This window comes from Leucopleurus acutus (assembly GCF_964270905.1).
Source record: "Leucopleurus acutus genome assembly, chromosome: 18".
Taxonomy (NCBI): domain Eukaryota; kingdom Metazoa; phylum Chordata; class Mammalia; order Artiodactyla; family Delphinidae; genus Leucopleurus; species Leucopleurus acutus.
In genome coordinates, this window is record NC_139160.1 from 21,211,853 (window position 1) to 21,228,444 (window position 16,592).

At 41.7% G+C, this 16,592-nt stretch overlaps 1 protein-coding gene across 1 annotated transcript in view; it reads right to left on the reverse strand.

Moving 5' to 3' along the window:
* The window catches only part of COG3 (component of oligomeric golgi complex 3), a 57,523-nt gene that overhangs the window by 17,613 nt on the left and 23,318 nt on the right, over positions 1 to 16,592 (reverse strand). The window contains exons 14-19 of the mRNA XM_082859620.1: positions 14,647 to 14,758; positions 10,347 to 10,471; positions 7,081 to 7,170; positions 3,349 to 3,469; positions 492 to 580; positions 248 to 382 (exon numbers count right to left, since the gene is read on the reverse strand). Of these exons, the coding sequence (XP_082715746.1) occupies positions 248 to 382; positions 492 to 580; positions 3,349 to 3,469; positions 7,081 to 7,170; positions 10,347 to 10,471; positions 14,647 to 14,758 (672 nt within the window). The remainder of the gene's footprint in view (positions 1 to 247; positions 383 to 491; positions 581 to 3,348; positions 3,470 to 7,080; positions 7,171 to 10,346; positions 10,472 to 14,646; positions 14,759 to 16,592) is intronic.

Consider the following 16,592-nt stretch of genomic DNA (forward strand, 5'->3'; position numbering starts at 1 on the left):
CTCCGCAACAAGAGAAGCCACCGCAATGAGAAGTCCACGCACCGCAACGAAGAGTAGCCCCCGCTCACCACAACTAGAAAAAGCCCGCACGCAGCACTGAAGACCCAACACAGCCAAAAATAAATTAATTAATTAAATAAATTTAAAATGGATTTCTATTAAAAAAAACAAACAAACAAAAAGAACAAAACCAAAATGCAATCTAGGGAAGAATTCACAATTACCCAATATGCACCAAGGTCTATACCTTTGTCAGGAACTCCTCCAGCTGCTCTACGAACAGCTTGGTCTGTTGCTGAATAAACTGCTCACAGGCCGATTTCAGATGACGGTCTACATCTTTTTTAGAGTCAAGATAATGTTCTCTTATCTCAGGAGTACCCTTAAAGAGAAGATGACAGTTTCCTCCTGTTTTTATGTGCCTAGAAATTACCAGACATGTAAAGAATATCGTTTATCTCCCACCACCAAGAAAACAGACTCCTTCTCACCTCCAACAAGAACTCTATCAAGGCATTGTTGCTATTCAGCCTAAAAAATCTTGGAACAGTCATAGGATTCAGGATTTTAAATGCTGCATCTGTGAAACAAAATTACTCATCCAGTGAACATGTACAGTTTCAACAAGAAGCCAAGTTCCTATTTCAGTGTGTAAACATACACTAGTTCTCTATTACCACAGAGCAAGAGGGGTTTCATTTCCACCAAGTCACCTCCACAAGTGGATAGGGTTAGTGCCAACAACGGCTACAGCACTCATACACAATTATCTTCTAGAACTCAGAATTGCAAAATGACTATTAATCACAATTATTCATTTATAGAAAAAAAGAAAAAGGATAAATGGTAATCAATACCTTAAAATTTCACTGCTTTACTTTTATGATGCTAAATAGGTTTTTTAAGAAAAACTCATATACTTACCCAGCTTCCTTTGTTTAAGATCTGGCTGGCACAGAAATTTATTCATTTGAAGCAGAGAATAAACTAATGTGTCAGCCAGAAGAAAAACACCAAAAGGACATATTTACCCCTTAACCTCCAGACTAATTAGAGTCTATGCAAAGTACAAATAGGTCTCATTGATGTTCAAATGCAATAAGGTATAACGTTAGTCATGAGAGGTTAGAGGCTTAAAAGTAAAGATAGCAAGTATTATTAAGTGATAGTCAGAAAAGATCATTTCTTTGCTTTGCTTTGGCAGGCTGGAGAAAGCAAAGCATGAAATGCTTCCAACCCTGGTTTTACAAGAACACACCAGACTGTACTCCCTGCCTTGATCCTGATCTTACTGGGAAAACAAAACACAAAAAACACACCTCTCTATCAGATTCAGAGTAAAGCTTTAGTAAATGACTCTTTGTTTCTGCTGTCTTTTCTGTAAGAAACCTGAACAACTGTAGGTGATCATATGGCAGGATTACATAACCCTCATAAGGTTTTAGGGAAAACATACTTTATACCAAAATTTGCCAAAATTTTAGAGTATTTCATTTTCTCACACCTCAGTGGATCTGTAGTAGAACGAAGCAGCAACAAATTATGCATTAGAAAAAATACGAAAGAAAATAGATCAGCCCTGCTTTGTCCCATTACTTAAATAAAGTAAGGACTATCAGCGCCTGGCATTCCTCAAGGTTAAGGCACTATTTCCACACCTCACACTGAAAGGAAAGCAGGAAATCAACCAGAATGGCTGCGTGATGGCAGCCTCCGATGAGAATAAACTAAAAAAATTATGCATTCTGTAAGGGTAAAAGCCAGAAAATCTGGTTGCTGTTTAAAAACAAAATTACAAAGTATATGAATAACATACAGGCTTACTATCTAAATACCAGCAGAGGGCTTCCCTGGTGGCGCAGTGGTTGGGAATCCGCCTGCCAATGCAGGGGACACGGGCTCGAGCCCTGGTCCAGGAAGATCCCACATGCCGTGGAGCAACTAAGGCCGTGCGCCACAACTACTGAGCCTGTGCTCTAGAGCCTGCCAGCCACACCTACTGAAGCCCACGTGCCTAGAGCCCATGCTACGCAACAAGAGAAGCCACCGCAGTGAGAAGGCCGCGCACCACAACAAAGAGTAGCCCCCACTCGCCACAACTGGAGGAAGCCCGTGCGCAGCAACGAAGACCCAATGCAGCCAAAAATAAATAAATAAATAAATGTCACCAGAACCAAAAGGTATTCCCTGCGGTGAAAAGGAGAGTGCATTAGGAAGAGAAAAAGAATAAGCTGTTTTAATATGACTCATGATGAGATGACTTGGCTCTCAGGCGAGTTAAATCAAGTCCGCTATTTTATAAACACAGTCATTAGGAAAGTAAGAACCTGTTCCTCTTGGAAATCCTATTATGTGGAGTTCCTCTAAACCACAGAATACAGAAAGTAATTTGAATGGCTATGAATTTTCTCAATTCCCCCAATACATAAGCGAGAAATTCATTCATTCCATAAACAGACAGCTTAAGGTGTTAGAGCTTAATTCTCTTGGAAATGGTTAAGAAAAGATAAAGTTTAGATAAATTTGTAAGTAATTAAAGGAGATGGATATTTATGGTATATCCTTAACTGTTTAAGATCAACATCTTAGAAAATAACTACTTTGAGCTTTTAGAAATCATCACGTGTTAATTCAGTCAGAAACAAACCATCAGGATGGATGAATCACCTTTCCCAAGATGATTCCATGTCTATTACCAACTCAAAGGCCCTATCTACATGATTACTTAACAACCAGCTGATTTAATAATAATACAACTTGAGTTTATTTAAGCACCTTAAGCTTACAAAAGCACTTTAATATGTATTTTCATTTATTTTCACTCTTAATGATATTGCTACTCTGGTGAAAGCATCTCGACAAGCGGATTCTGCTTGTTTTACACAGGGTAGGGAAGCTAAAACACACATTTAAGATCACAAGAGCCAGGAAATGATGGGCCAGGCACAGAACCTGACTCAGACTCTTAGATAAGTACTCTTCCTATTTTACCCAGCTGGCTGTCTCAGTTTCTATGAACTAACAAACCCAACGCAATATTTAAAATCACTCCAATTAGCTGACACTCTTAGGTAGTTATTATAGTGATTTTTCACTTTTTAACTGGTTATGGTAATATGTGGCAGAGTCTAAGAGAGGCAATCCTCTTTTGCAAGCTGCGATGCTCAGATAGAGTTCTCTCCATAAAGAAGATCCAGCGAGTTAGATGTAGCTAGGATGCTGACAGGCAACACGCCTAGCAAGCAGAGCATGCATGCAAATTGCAGATGAACATACGACAAACCTATAACCTGTGCTGACACATCAGGTCCAGCACACCCAACTGTGCCAGCCAGGACAATGGAGTACCTCTAGTTTTCTTGAGGTCCAGGGAAATTTCCTTAATGGTGAATTCAGTGTGAAATGGAGCGATCTGTTCACGGAGAATCAAAAGGTGCTTTATTAAGAAAAGCTGTCCATCAATCTGAGTCTAAATTGAAAGACAGAAAAATGGATATTATCACAGATGAAATAAAAATAGGCGCACATAAAACACATGTTATTAATCAACATTCATCTATCTAGGTCTATGGCCCTTAGCCTAACTATATGGTACCAATACTCCTTTGTTGTGCGATGAACTCTTCCCATATTTCCATGTTAGAATTATCTGGAAAAATCTTGCTTCAAACTCTTACTAACTCTATCACCTGTTCTATTTAGTAAACCCAAGGAAGTAAATCAGACAAAAAGGTTGTAAAGCAACGCATTTAGAAAGAGAAGGCAAATCTACTCTAACCTGGTGCAGAAATAGAAGAAACCACGTGGTCCAGTATCAGCACAGAGCAGGAATTAAAAGCTCCAAGTACGAGCACGACTCTGATCTCCCAGGGCTTCCTAGTTTCTCTCAGGAACCTGGCTTTCACTGTTTGGTCAGAGTGGTTTCAATACACAGAGTATCAGAAATACTCATATTTATATAGAAGTACAAAAGGAGCCTCCAAATGCAAAATGATTTGGGGTTACCATTTTGGATTATCCGGCCAGCAACAGAGCACTGACTGCGTACACCCCGGAGAGGCCCTGCATTTCCTTCTACCCTCTCAGGACTCATCCACAAGAGTCTTGTGAATCAAGCTTAGTTCTCAAGCTCCGATCCAGTCCCAAAATAGTGAATAATCATGGCCCTCATTTCAGAAAAGAGTCTGTATATTAAGAAGAGCTAGGCTATGTTTGCTCCTTCTTGCTGCTACTCAAGACGCAATCTTACTTTGAAAATATTTTTAATGAAATTATACTGCATTAGGAAAAGAATAAAGTTGTCCTTCAGTAAGCAATACAGGCATACCTCAGAGACATTACAGGTTTGCTTCCAGACCACTGCAATAAAGTAATTATCACAACAAAGCTAGTCACATGAATATTTTTGGTTTCCCAGTGCATATAAAAGTTACATTTAGGGCTTCCCTGGTGGCGCAGTGGTTAAGAATCCACATGCCAATGCAGGGGACATGGGTTCGAGCCCTGGCCCGGGAAGATCCCACATGCCGCGGAGCAACTAAGCCCGTGCGCCACAACTACTGAGCCTGCGCTCTAGAGCCCGTGAGCCACAACTCCTGAGCCCGTGCACCTACAGCCCGTGCTCTGCAACAAGAGAAGCCACTGCAATGAGAAGCCCATGCACCACAACTAACAGTAGCCCCTGCTCACCACAACCAGAGAAAGCCCACGTGCAGCAACGAACACCCAATGCAGCCAAAAATAAATAAATTTATTTTTTTAAAAAAAAGTTACATTTACACCATACTGTAGTCTACTATGTGTGCAATAGCACTGTCTAAAAAAACAATGTACATAACTTAATTTTAAAATACTTTATTGCTAAAAATGCTAGCCATCTTTAGCGATAAAGTATTTTTAAATAACTATCGTCTGAGCCTTCAACAAGTCGTAACCTTTTTGCAATAGTAACATTAAAGATCACAGATCACCATAATATAATAATGAAATCTGAAATACTGAGAGACTTAACTAAATGTGATACAGACACACTAAATAAGCATATGCTGTTGGAAAAATGGTGCCAATAGACTTGTGCAATGCAGGGTTGCCACAAACCTTCAATTTGTAAAGAACAAAAACAAAACCCCGCAGTATCTATGAAGTGCAATGAGCGAAGCACAATGAGATGAGGTGTGCCTGTATAAACTTTAAAGAGGTTATTAAAGTGACTCTTCTCTGTTCTCTCTTCCTGCCTCCCTCCCTGCTAAATAAACACAGAATCAACATATAAGTACGATTTAGTTGATGGAAACTCACTTTGTACTCTGGGACACAGAACATTAGGTAAGTAGGAAATGCTACACATTTTGAATGCTTGCTCTATTTTCAAAAGAACTAACAGCTCCAATGGAGAAAATGGTATAATATAGATTGAATTTACTGAAGCTGTTGTGATCCAGCTTTGTGTTAGTTTACTGATATACTAGGTACTCGATTTAAGTATGTAAGAAGAATTTCTTGCCCTAAGAAATTCTCTAAGACATTAAGCCATTTTCATTGATCACTTTTTTTAAAGTTGAAAGGCAAAAAGCATAAACTCAGTCATGAAAATAAATTAGCTAATTCTTACCAAATTGAGGGCTTCCTCATACATACTTAAGCACCTTATAATATGAAGGAAACTGAGTTAATAAAAGAGAATAGCCTTACAGGCAATGAGGGCAAAAGACTGAATAATCAGAAGGCTTTTCACTCCCCCCTTTAAAAAGAGGACAGTGGTACAAGAGGACATAAGTATATGAACTTCTTTTTTCAATTAGGTCATTTTTTCCCTCTGATAATCTAAGAAATACATACTCACTGTAAAAAATGTGGAAAGTAAAGGAAGTGTAAGGAAAAGAAAGAAAAAATCATCTATAGTCACCCAAAAGCTTTCACCGTTACTTTTTTTTTAACACGTCATTACATAAAGTCATAGCGTATATCTGATTTGTATCCTGTGCTTTTTTTTGCCTTAACATATTTAAGTTAAATTTTATTATTTCATTTTTTTAAATTTAATGTCTGTGTAATATTCCACTATATGGAATATACCACAATTTACTTAACCATTTCCCTAATATTAGACAAGCATTTCCTAATTCTACCTACCATACCATAAAAAAATGTGAGAGCTCAGACTTGGAAATACTTTTTAAACTTCAACCTGCCTGTCTATAACTTAACTTTCCATTCTCTTCTAATCCCCCTGTCAAAATTTCATTTCAACTCTCGATTTCATGAATGGGAGCATATGGTGGTCACAAAGATAGAGCTTTTCTATGGTCCCAAATTCTTTTGTGAGGAGATTTCTGTTTTTTGGTTTTAATTTATCTAAAGTCTTGAAGTTAGAAACCACGTTTATAAACCTGGAAGTCCAGAAAGGTTCACAGGTTTGAAAACTCCCAGCAGCTATGAAATTCTGGCTGGACACACCCCGGACAGCTTCCTCCCTGTAGGTGGCAACAGGTATTCTAAGTGGAGAGCAAGGTAGAGCAGCACTCCGAACCACACCTTCTGAAAAAAGTCTCAGGGGCCGTGGGAGAAGCACACGTCAACAGCCTTCAGCCCCAGACCCCTTCTTCTCGATTAAAAACTCTAAGCTACAAAATCACGGCAACTACTTCTAGTCACATAACCCACGGGCCACAACTGCCTGTCTTCCAAACTGACTGGCTGATTCCCTCCAAGTGAGGCCATTAAACTATTTAAAATGTCATTGCAGGGATGATTATAAATTGCTACATTTCCTTGAAAACACTGTTTTGGTATTTCGAGGAAACAGCAGTCCAGTACCTCCCAGTTGCTAAGGCTAGAACAAGAAACCTTCATCCTATAGAATTTATAACCTAAGTATCACTTCTGGCACTTTAGCAAAGCTGGCACTCTCATATTGAGCACTAAAGTGAAGTACTAGCTTCTCTCAAAGGGCCTCAAAATTAAATCATATTAAACAAATCCTACTGCCAAAATGGCTTTAAATTTCTGTGCCTGTAAATTAATGCTGCATCCCACAATATTACTATAGGCGATAAGATTTCATCTAACACTCCATCAAACCTTCTTTTTGCTGATAGACTCTGACGCTCCAAGTAACGACTGAACGCAGGCCGCCAAGGCTTCTTGTGATAATCCTTGGAATACTGCCCTCTGGTGAAATAAAAGAGAAACATCACCTTGCAGCACTTCAAAAACAGAAAAAAGGAAAATCATAGGCTCTGAGTACAGCCTGCTTGCCCTCATCTGACGGATTAATTTATTGCTACCAGTATTCCTCCTGGAGTTTCCTATTCCCATGCAACCTTTCTAGACCAGCACATAGTTTCCTAATTTGCATCTCCCAAAACACTCATGTGAACCTTCCACAATATTTCCTGAGCACCTATTTCATGCAGCTCTGTGCTAGATGCTGGAAGTACAGTGGTAGGTTCACAAGGCAGATGTGATTCTGACCTCATGGAGCCCTCACTCCAGCATGATCTCATGTTACAGGCTGTTTTTTAGATACATAAAACCAACTTTATAACAAGGCCTCAGTAGGAATTCCCTGGCAGTCCAGCGGTTAGGACTCTGAGCTTCCACTCCCTGGTCAGGGAACTAAGATCCCGCATGCCACGTAGCACGGCCAAAAAAAAAAAAAAGCCTCAGTAAATCCACTTCTAAAAATGTACCCCAAGTAAAATCAGTACTGTATTCTAAGATTCATGCACATGGCTCTTCATCACAATATTATTTAAAACAGCAAAAAAACCTGGAAATAACTTAAATGTTCAATGATAGGAGGCTGACAAATAAAATACTAGTACATCTAAATTATAGAACACTGTGCATGAAATCAAAGAATGCTAAATAGGAGGTGGTGCAATTCTTATAAAACATAATTAAGTCAAAACAAAATCAGGTTACAAAATAGAATGTGAAGCATGATTAATTTAATTCTGCCATTTCTATATCTTCCTAGAGGTGTGGGATGTTGGTCTCAGAAGGGACTCCTGTCAGTTCCCTTGGAACTGATGGATGGGTAGGAGCAAAATTTTTATTATTAGCCCCTGTTCTGGGCTCTGGGCTCATACCTGATGCTTTATTCGCTTTTTGTACCGCTTCCCTAACTTCTGTTTCTCGTGAGGCTACTGTATAGTAAGAAGAGATGAGGGCTGCCTCTTGCTAGGAAGACCGAATATACGCAGCTTAGATTGAGGCCCTCTCTCCTGCTCAGCCTTGATGGGGTTTTCATTGGATTTGTCTCTCCTCACCTTTGATTGGTAAGATAGAGAGGGAGAAGATTTGGATGTAAGCTAGGTGAAAATGTAATGGGCAGGCCTAGGGCAGAAAATAAAAACAGGCAGAGTAACGTCCTTGGGCCCACCTCCTGTTGGGCTCAAATTCCTGTTAAGCACCTAAGAGGCTTCACCAGGGTCTGTGATGACAATGGGTTCTATGTGCAATGTGGCTCTGCATTATTTCCCTGGGGATCCTGGCTCCACTGTAGGAAGTTCCTGAATCCCAACCTAACACCATCGTTCAATACACCTCCTGGGGGGACCCGGGGAAGAAAAATTGCCAATGTCCAAACCCCCCTCTGGAAGAGATCTCAGCAGCTGGGCAGAAGGCTGAGACATCTAATTCTGCAGAGGTGATCTGGCCTCACCCCTAAAAGTCCCAGAACTGAGCAAAAGGCACTTTCTGGTTGAATTTCAAAATCTCCAAGCACAAACTCCAGTAATGATGCAGTTTAAAACAGACACCAAGTCGTGAGCACTCTAATGAACGAATGAGTCAACTGTGCAACTTTGCTCAGGCCCGAGGACTCTGAGGTACAGCGCATCTCAGAGTGGGAGGAGATATACATGTACCCTTCTGAACCATATTCTTAAGAAACAGTGGCATCTGGACAATTCATTACATGACCATTATATTTAATCACTTCTCTCTATATGCTGTTTCAGTTGTAACAATCAAATTAATTTTTTAAAAGTGAATTAGGGAATTCCCTGGCAGTCCAGTGGTTAGGACTCCGTGCTCTCACTGCTGTGGCCCGTGTTCAACCCCTGGTCGGGGAACTAGGATCCCACAAGCCGTGTGGCATGGCCAAAAAAACAAAACAAAACAAACAAACAAACATATAAAAGTGAATTAAAATCACTGATTTTTATAAACTATTTTGGGTTTAACACTGACAATAAATAAATGTAGACAAATCTGATCATTCAGGGATTGATACTCATATCATTAAACTGGAATGCTTAAAATAAATGTTACCTAAAATAAATGCACAGTATAAGTTGGGGCTAAAAAAACTAAAAGGGTACTGCTAATTTTAGCAAATAATTAAAATTAGTCCAGGGTTAGAAACATGTAGTCCGACAACTACTTGTTAAGGAAGCTGATTTAAATTGAGTGCAAAACTAAAGTAGTTGCATTTAGTACTAAATGTATATTATACCTATGTGACATTGGACATAACCTTTCTGCATCTCTTTTTCTTCATCTATAAACTAAGACAGATGAATTAATCAGTAGTTTTAAATGTTATTTGTAGCCATAGACGCCTATAAGAAACGATAAAAGCTATAGGTCTTTTCCTCAGAAAGACACAAATACAAACATACAGACAAAATTTTACACACAACTTCAAGGTGTTCACAGACTACCCAAAGTCCATTAGAGCAGCGGTCCCCAACCTTTTTGGCACCAGGGACCGGTTTCGTGGAAGACACTTTTTCCACGGATGGGATCGGGGGTTGGTGGCTCAGGCAGTAATGGGAGCGATGGAGAGCGGCAGATGAAGCTTCACTTGCTGGCCCGCTCAACCTCCTGCTGTGCGGCCCCGTTTCTAACAGGCCACGGATAGGTACCAGTCCCGGTCCATGGCCCGGGGGCTGGGGACCCCTGCATCAGAGGATTCTGAGGGTCTACAGAATGCTCAGGTTAAGAATCTCTAAATTAGGGGGCTTCCCTGGTGGCGCAGTGGTTGAGAGTCCGCCTGCCGATGCAGGGGACACGGGTTCGTGCCCCGGTCCAGGAAGATCCCACATGCCGCGGAGCGGCTGGGCCCGTGAGCCATGGCCGCTCAGCCTGCGCGTCCGGAGCCTGTGCTCCACAACAGGAGAGGCCACAACAGTGAGAGGCCCGTGTACCGCAAAGAAAAAAAAGAATCTCTAAATTAGATTGATCTTAAAGTTATCTCTGTATCTAAAAATCTTATTATTCTCATCTAATACCAAACAAAATATATTATATCAAGATCTTAAAATTTAAATTAAACAAATATTTTAAGTGAAAGAGCACGCAATTTACAGTAAAGATATAAGAATTTACACACGTACATCTATACATCTGTACAATTTGGAGAGACAGACGAGAGTTCGTCGAACTGTAGGATACCACATTCCATGAAGATCTGCTGGAGAAATTGTGGTCTGTGCTCTAGGACTGAGAGATTCGGTTGAACCTAAAATCCCAAATGAAGAAGAAGACATTTCACACACGGAGGTCTGTCTTATTTGCATAGCAATTATAAACTGTTAGTTCTCACTAGCTATCAATGGCTGGAGGTATCCATTTTCTCTAGCCTCGCCTTTAATCGAGAATGCCAAAGGGAACCTAAATCAGTGACAGGTGAGATTTAACACACTGAGAACGCACGTGACTACACACATATGTACACTCCAGCCTCACGCACTCAGCCCAAGTTGCTCTCTCCGAACTGTGATCGATAATCTTCATGGACTACATGAGCAGTATACACATACTGCAGAATACCATGCAGCCAATAAAAAGGAGACAGGTCTAGATGCCGTCACGTGGAAGCAAGCGGGAGGTGGGGGAGTGACAAGAAAACAAAGCACGTTAAGCAGGAAGATTAATCGAAGCCGGTCTGCCTGACAGCCTGCCTTCCATGTGCTCAACTCCATCACTTATAGGCCTACTTAGTGTATGTAATTCCCAAGTGACCAGAGCTGAGTGCCCATCCCCCCACCCGCCCCACCCAAAAGGTAGCCCCAGCAAGCATGAGGAGGAGCATGGGGGGGTGGTGCCTGAGCAGAGACACGTCTGTAACGGACGCACCATCACTCTGGTGGAGGGACCAGAGTTCACACGAGCCAGGAAAGTGCAGCTGGGACCATACTTTGGGACAAGAGGGGATACTGAAATATGGACTGGGTATTAGAGCACATCAGGAAACATTACTAAATTTTTTAGTGCAATGATGGTTTATGGTTCTGTGAAAGATGCCCTTTTTTTTTTTTTGGAGAGGTGCTGAAATACTCAAAGGTAAAGTGGCAATGATGACAATAACTTACTTTAAAATGATCAGCAAAAATGTATACATAATACGATAAAATGTTAAGTATTGAATCTGGGTGGTGGGCACAGGGGTTCATTGCATCATTCTGTTTATTTGAAATTTTTTTAATAATAAAAGAAGAAAAGTAAATCCAAGCAAAACAGAATTCCTTTTTTAAAAAAAGAGCTAGAGGGAATTCCCCTGGCAGTCCAGTGATTAGGACTCTGTGCTTCCACTGCAGGGGGCCCAGGTTTGATCCCTGGGGGGGGGAACCAAGACCCCACAGGCCATGCGGCGTGGCCAAAATTTTTAAAAATTTAAAAAGAGCTAGATCTGCATATGCTCAGAAGGAGAACTGCTGCTTGCAGAGTGGATTTATGCAGGAAAGGGCAGAGCAATGTTGAGGGCTGGTGCTTTCACTTCATGGTTCTGTAAGCTTAGTTGTTTTTCAAAAGCATGTAATACTTGTAGAATTTTAAAAAGCTCTTCCATAAGGCCTTACTTTAAACTAAGATACCTACGTTATAAAAAAAATTTCTTAAGGAAAAAGAATAAACTGGACAAATTATATCACGGAATACTCAGGAGGTTAAGTATCCTTAGTTGTGCTAAGAATGATGATATCTGCGGGATTCCTCCTTCAAAATAAAGAGCCAAAAGGGTACTCCCAAATTAAAGTTTAGTGCAATAAATGTATTTATGTAGTTCAAAGTCAGAAGTCAACTTACTTGTTCATTTTTTCACTCTCCTGAGAAGAAGAGTTAATAGCTAAAATAGCTGACTGGGGAGAGTTTATTTACACAGCAAGTCGCCAGGTAAGGTGCCTACTGGCTGCCTCTTCTGAAGAGCTGAGCAAACCCGGTAGCAGGGCTTCTGCATCGGCTCCCGCCGTGGGCCCCTACCACCCTCCCTCTGCAAGCCTGCCGCTGCCCTCACTTCTCCATGCAGAGAACAAGGCCCATGCGTTCTGAAGACACTCATCGTCGGCCTCCTCACACCGTGGGCCCTCCACCAACTTGACCTGACACTACTCCCATGACATGAACATCACATCACTTGAAGGCCTCACTTCAGAACAATCTCATTTTCTCACTTCTGACATACCCTGGAAGCAGGAGAAGTGATTACACTCGTTCTTTTCTTTTTTGCTCCCCTTGCCACCAGACTCAGCCTTGCTTCCCATCCCAAATTCCATGTCTATTCTGAACAGCGTTGACAACCTTAGGGATGACCCATATGGTTATCCTTGCCCGTCTCAACTCCAAAGACCTTCACTTCCATCCCTGCACCCCCTACTCCAGACACAGTTTCTTATGACTTTCTTTCAGAATTGCTTTCTACAGACCTTCTTATTACTCCAAACTATTCCACCTCTTAATCATGAAAACTCAGCATCCCACCCTCTAACCACGATATCCTCCCATTTCCTATTTCTCACCTCTTTACTCAAATCACTCTGCCGACCCCTCCTCCTCTGGCTTAATCACACCCTCTGACCCCTCTGGCTGTCCTTCCCCTGTCAGCCCAGCGCACCCCCTCCCTCCATCTGCTCCTAAGACTCTCTCCCCAGACTTCTGTTACTGTCACTCTACCCTCTGTCTTGGCTGATCTCATACGAGTCCAAAGCATCAAGGGTCCTCAGTCTTTACCTCTGAATCAGCTGCCCCTTTATAGCTCTAGAGCTAGTGCTGTGCAAGAGGACTCTTATGTGAATCATAAATGTGACACGTTAAAATGCCACATTAAAAAAGGTAAAACTAGTGGAACTACTTTGAATATATTTTATTTAATCTAACAGATCAAAAATCTCATTATTTTAACATATAATCAATATAAAAATCACTAATAAGATACTTTTTATTCTTTATTTCATACTAAGTCTTTGAAATCTGTTGTGTATTTACACACAGCACGTTCGGACTAGCCACATTTCACATGCTCTATGGCTCCCGTACTGGACAGCATAACTCTAGATCCATTTAATACAGATCTCTCGGTTGTTCCACATGGACCTTACTCAATCTTCCTTAGCCCCCATATCTAGTGCATCACCAAATTCTACTGATTCACACTTCTAACTATATCCCCCATCTATACACTTCTCTCCATTCCCCCCCATCAACGCCCTGGTTCAAACCACCTTTACCTTTCAGGTGGAAAAACACAACAACATCCTAACCAGTCTCCACAGCTCTACCAACAACACCTTAATGTAATGCCAGGCGTGAGTTAAAGAATAAGCTTTACTGGGGAAAGGTACAAGGCCAGGGTTGGTAAGACAGAAATGTACTCTAGTCTCTCCAGTAACTCTTCAAGCGGCTAACTGGACCAAGATGTGTATTAGGACACGGCATGGGTTCTATTCCAGAGGAGGAAATTTCAGCTCCCTATGGTCTCTCTTCCTATAGGGCAGGCGTGATAAAACGGCTTTGTCAGATGGGGAATACTGAGGCTGTTGGGCAGTCTGGATTTGGGCTGTCAACTGTTACAGAGCTGACTCAGAATAAACTGATGATGCACTAAGCCTGGGGATCTGGGGGCAGCTGGGGCTCTTTAAAGCCCATGGAGTTACAGTACCCCCAACTCCCAGTCAGTCCCACATGGAGCTGAGTCTGAGTGTCACTCTTACAGCTGAGGGGTGAGGAGAAGGGGTGCCCTACTTCTCATCTAGCCTGTTGTCTAGATAACTCATCAGTTATCCAGGGTGACTCTTGGACAATTTTGTTCCTTGCCTAACAGGTACCCTAGTCCAAGCTATCCCATACGTTTCCGTCAATTTTTTTACCCGAGTCCTAGGCACTCAATACGTTTTTAAAAATGCAAATCTGATGGTACAATTAGGTAGAATTTCAAAGTCCATGAGATTATCACCTGACACCTATCACAAGCTGGCCTGTTTTGCCTGCACCTTCCTGCAGGAACCGGTACCCAAACTCAGCAAACCACCTGACATCCCCAAAGCAACCATGGTCTTCCATTCCTGTATGCCGTCTTCCATGCGATTCTATCTTAAAACAACCTTATTTCACCTGACTCTCTCATACTCATCAACACTACAGCTTTCAGATTCCACACCTCTCACTGAATCAGCCTTCCTACACTCAAAGTTCATCTCCCTTCACAATTCTGATGCCCTTTTCCCGTGGTCCAAGAGTGCCCTGTGCCTACCTTTATCCTGTCACCCCTGAATTACGCCTGTGGCTTGCCAATCTCCCCCTGCTAAAGTGTGGGCTCCTCAAAGGCACAAGCTGTTTTTCTTGCCTGAGACATGACAAGTCCTCAATAAAAGTTTATTAAATGAATGAATAAAAGCTGGAAGTTAAAACATCATGACATACCAGATTTTGTTAGATTATTAGGAGGCTCTGCTTCTTCTAACTGAACATCTGAAAACAAAGCTTCTGAAGATGGTACCTTCTTCTGCTCATCTTTTAAACTCTGTGCAATTTGCTGTATAAAGAAATCAGAAGGAACATTAAAGTGTAGTTTTCAGCTGTGTTTAGCAATATGAACACATTTTTTCTTTAAGGTAAAAAAATATATACTAATTAATGGATAAACGAACTAATGAACTATGCCAAAACAACACATGGAGATGAAAAAGTTAAATTGGTATAGAGTGTCTCTATTCTCATAAAGGCATACATAGCCTTTTCTGATCCACTAATTTCAGAACCATTACAAGGTATCTGCTGAAGAGAGTCAAATATACAAGGCTCAGATTAGAAGCTTAATTTTCAATTTTACATTTAGAAACAAAGTATTCATATTTAAGACTGGGTACATTCTAGATGTCAGAAATGCTTTTATCAAGGAGTTGGCAAACTCAAACTACAGGTTTTCTCTTTATGTGAGAACAGCTACAGTTTGTTATTTTTTAAGCAGATTTTTAAAAATTATCTTATGGACTGAGACTATTTAACTCTTTTTCACTATCTAAAGAATATCATCAAATATACACAGGTCACTAACTACTAAGTTGGCAATGAAAATCCTACTTATTTACATTGGTTATAAAGGTGGAAATATACAGAAGTGAAGGCCTAACACAGCAGTCCCCAACCTTTTGGCACCAGGGACCAGTTTCGTGGAAGACACTTTTTCCACAGATGCGGGGGAGGGTGGCTCAGGCGGTAACGCGAGCGATGGGGAGCAGCTGTAAATACAGATGAGGCTTCGCTTGCTCACCCGCCACTCACCTCCTGCTGTGCGGCCTGGTTCCTAACAGGCCATGGATGGGTTGGGGACCCCTGGCCTAACAGACACCCACCTACTGCCAAAAAGAATAGCCAGAGAACTGTTTAGGAGACAGGCTCTGTATCAGTCAGGCCCGTCCTTTCATTCTGCAAACAGAAACCAGAAAGTATAGCTAATCCCTAAATGGCACACAGATGTCACAGCCAGATCACCTTAAATCCCTGACCTTCACCAAAAGAAAAACAAAGCAAATAGATTTACTGGAAGCAGTACACTTAAAACAAGAGGTCGGGCTTCCCTGGTGGCGCAGTGGTTGAGAGTCCGCCTGCCGATGCAGGGGACACGGGTTCGTGCCCCGGTCCGGGAAGATCCCACATGCCGCGGAGCGGCTGGGCCCGTGAGCCATGGCCGCTGAGCCTGCGCATCCGGAGCCTGTGCTCCGCAACGGGAGAGGCCACAACAGTGAGAGGCCCGCGTACCACAAAAAAAAAAAAAAAAAAAAAGAATCCACCTGCCAATGCAGGGGACACGGGCTCGATCCCTGGTCTGGGAAGACCCCACATGCTGCGGAACAACTAAGCCCGTGCGCCACAACTACTGAGCCTGCGTGCCGCAACTACTGAAGCATGCGCGCCTAGAACCCATGCTCTGCAACAAGAGAAGCCACTGCAATGAGAAGCCTGTGCACAGCAATGAAGAGTAGCCCCTGCTCACCTCAACTAGAGAAAGCCTGTGCGCAGCAACGAAGACCCAAGGCAGCCAATAAATAAATAAATAAACAAATTTTAAAAAATAATAAAAAGAAGACACTCAGGATACTGGCCATGTGTTGACTAAATAAACATACCAAATGTATCACTCAATTAAACTGGGAGGGGGTATATAGTAAACTCAATCACCTAACATCCTATCAGACAGCACTATTAAAACAGGTATCCTATCTAGAATGTAAAAACTGATACAAAGGAGACAAGGAAAGGAGGGGAGGAAGGGGAGAGAGCACAACTCCCTAGATCAGGCTGAGAAACACCTGTTTATACCAGTCTGCCCAAGAAGCTGGAGCTGCTGAAGGCCCCCACCAAGAAGA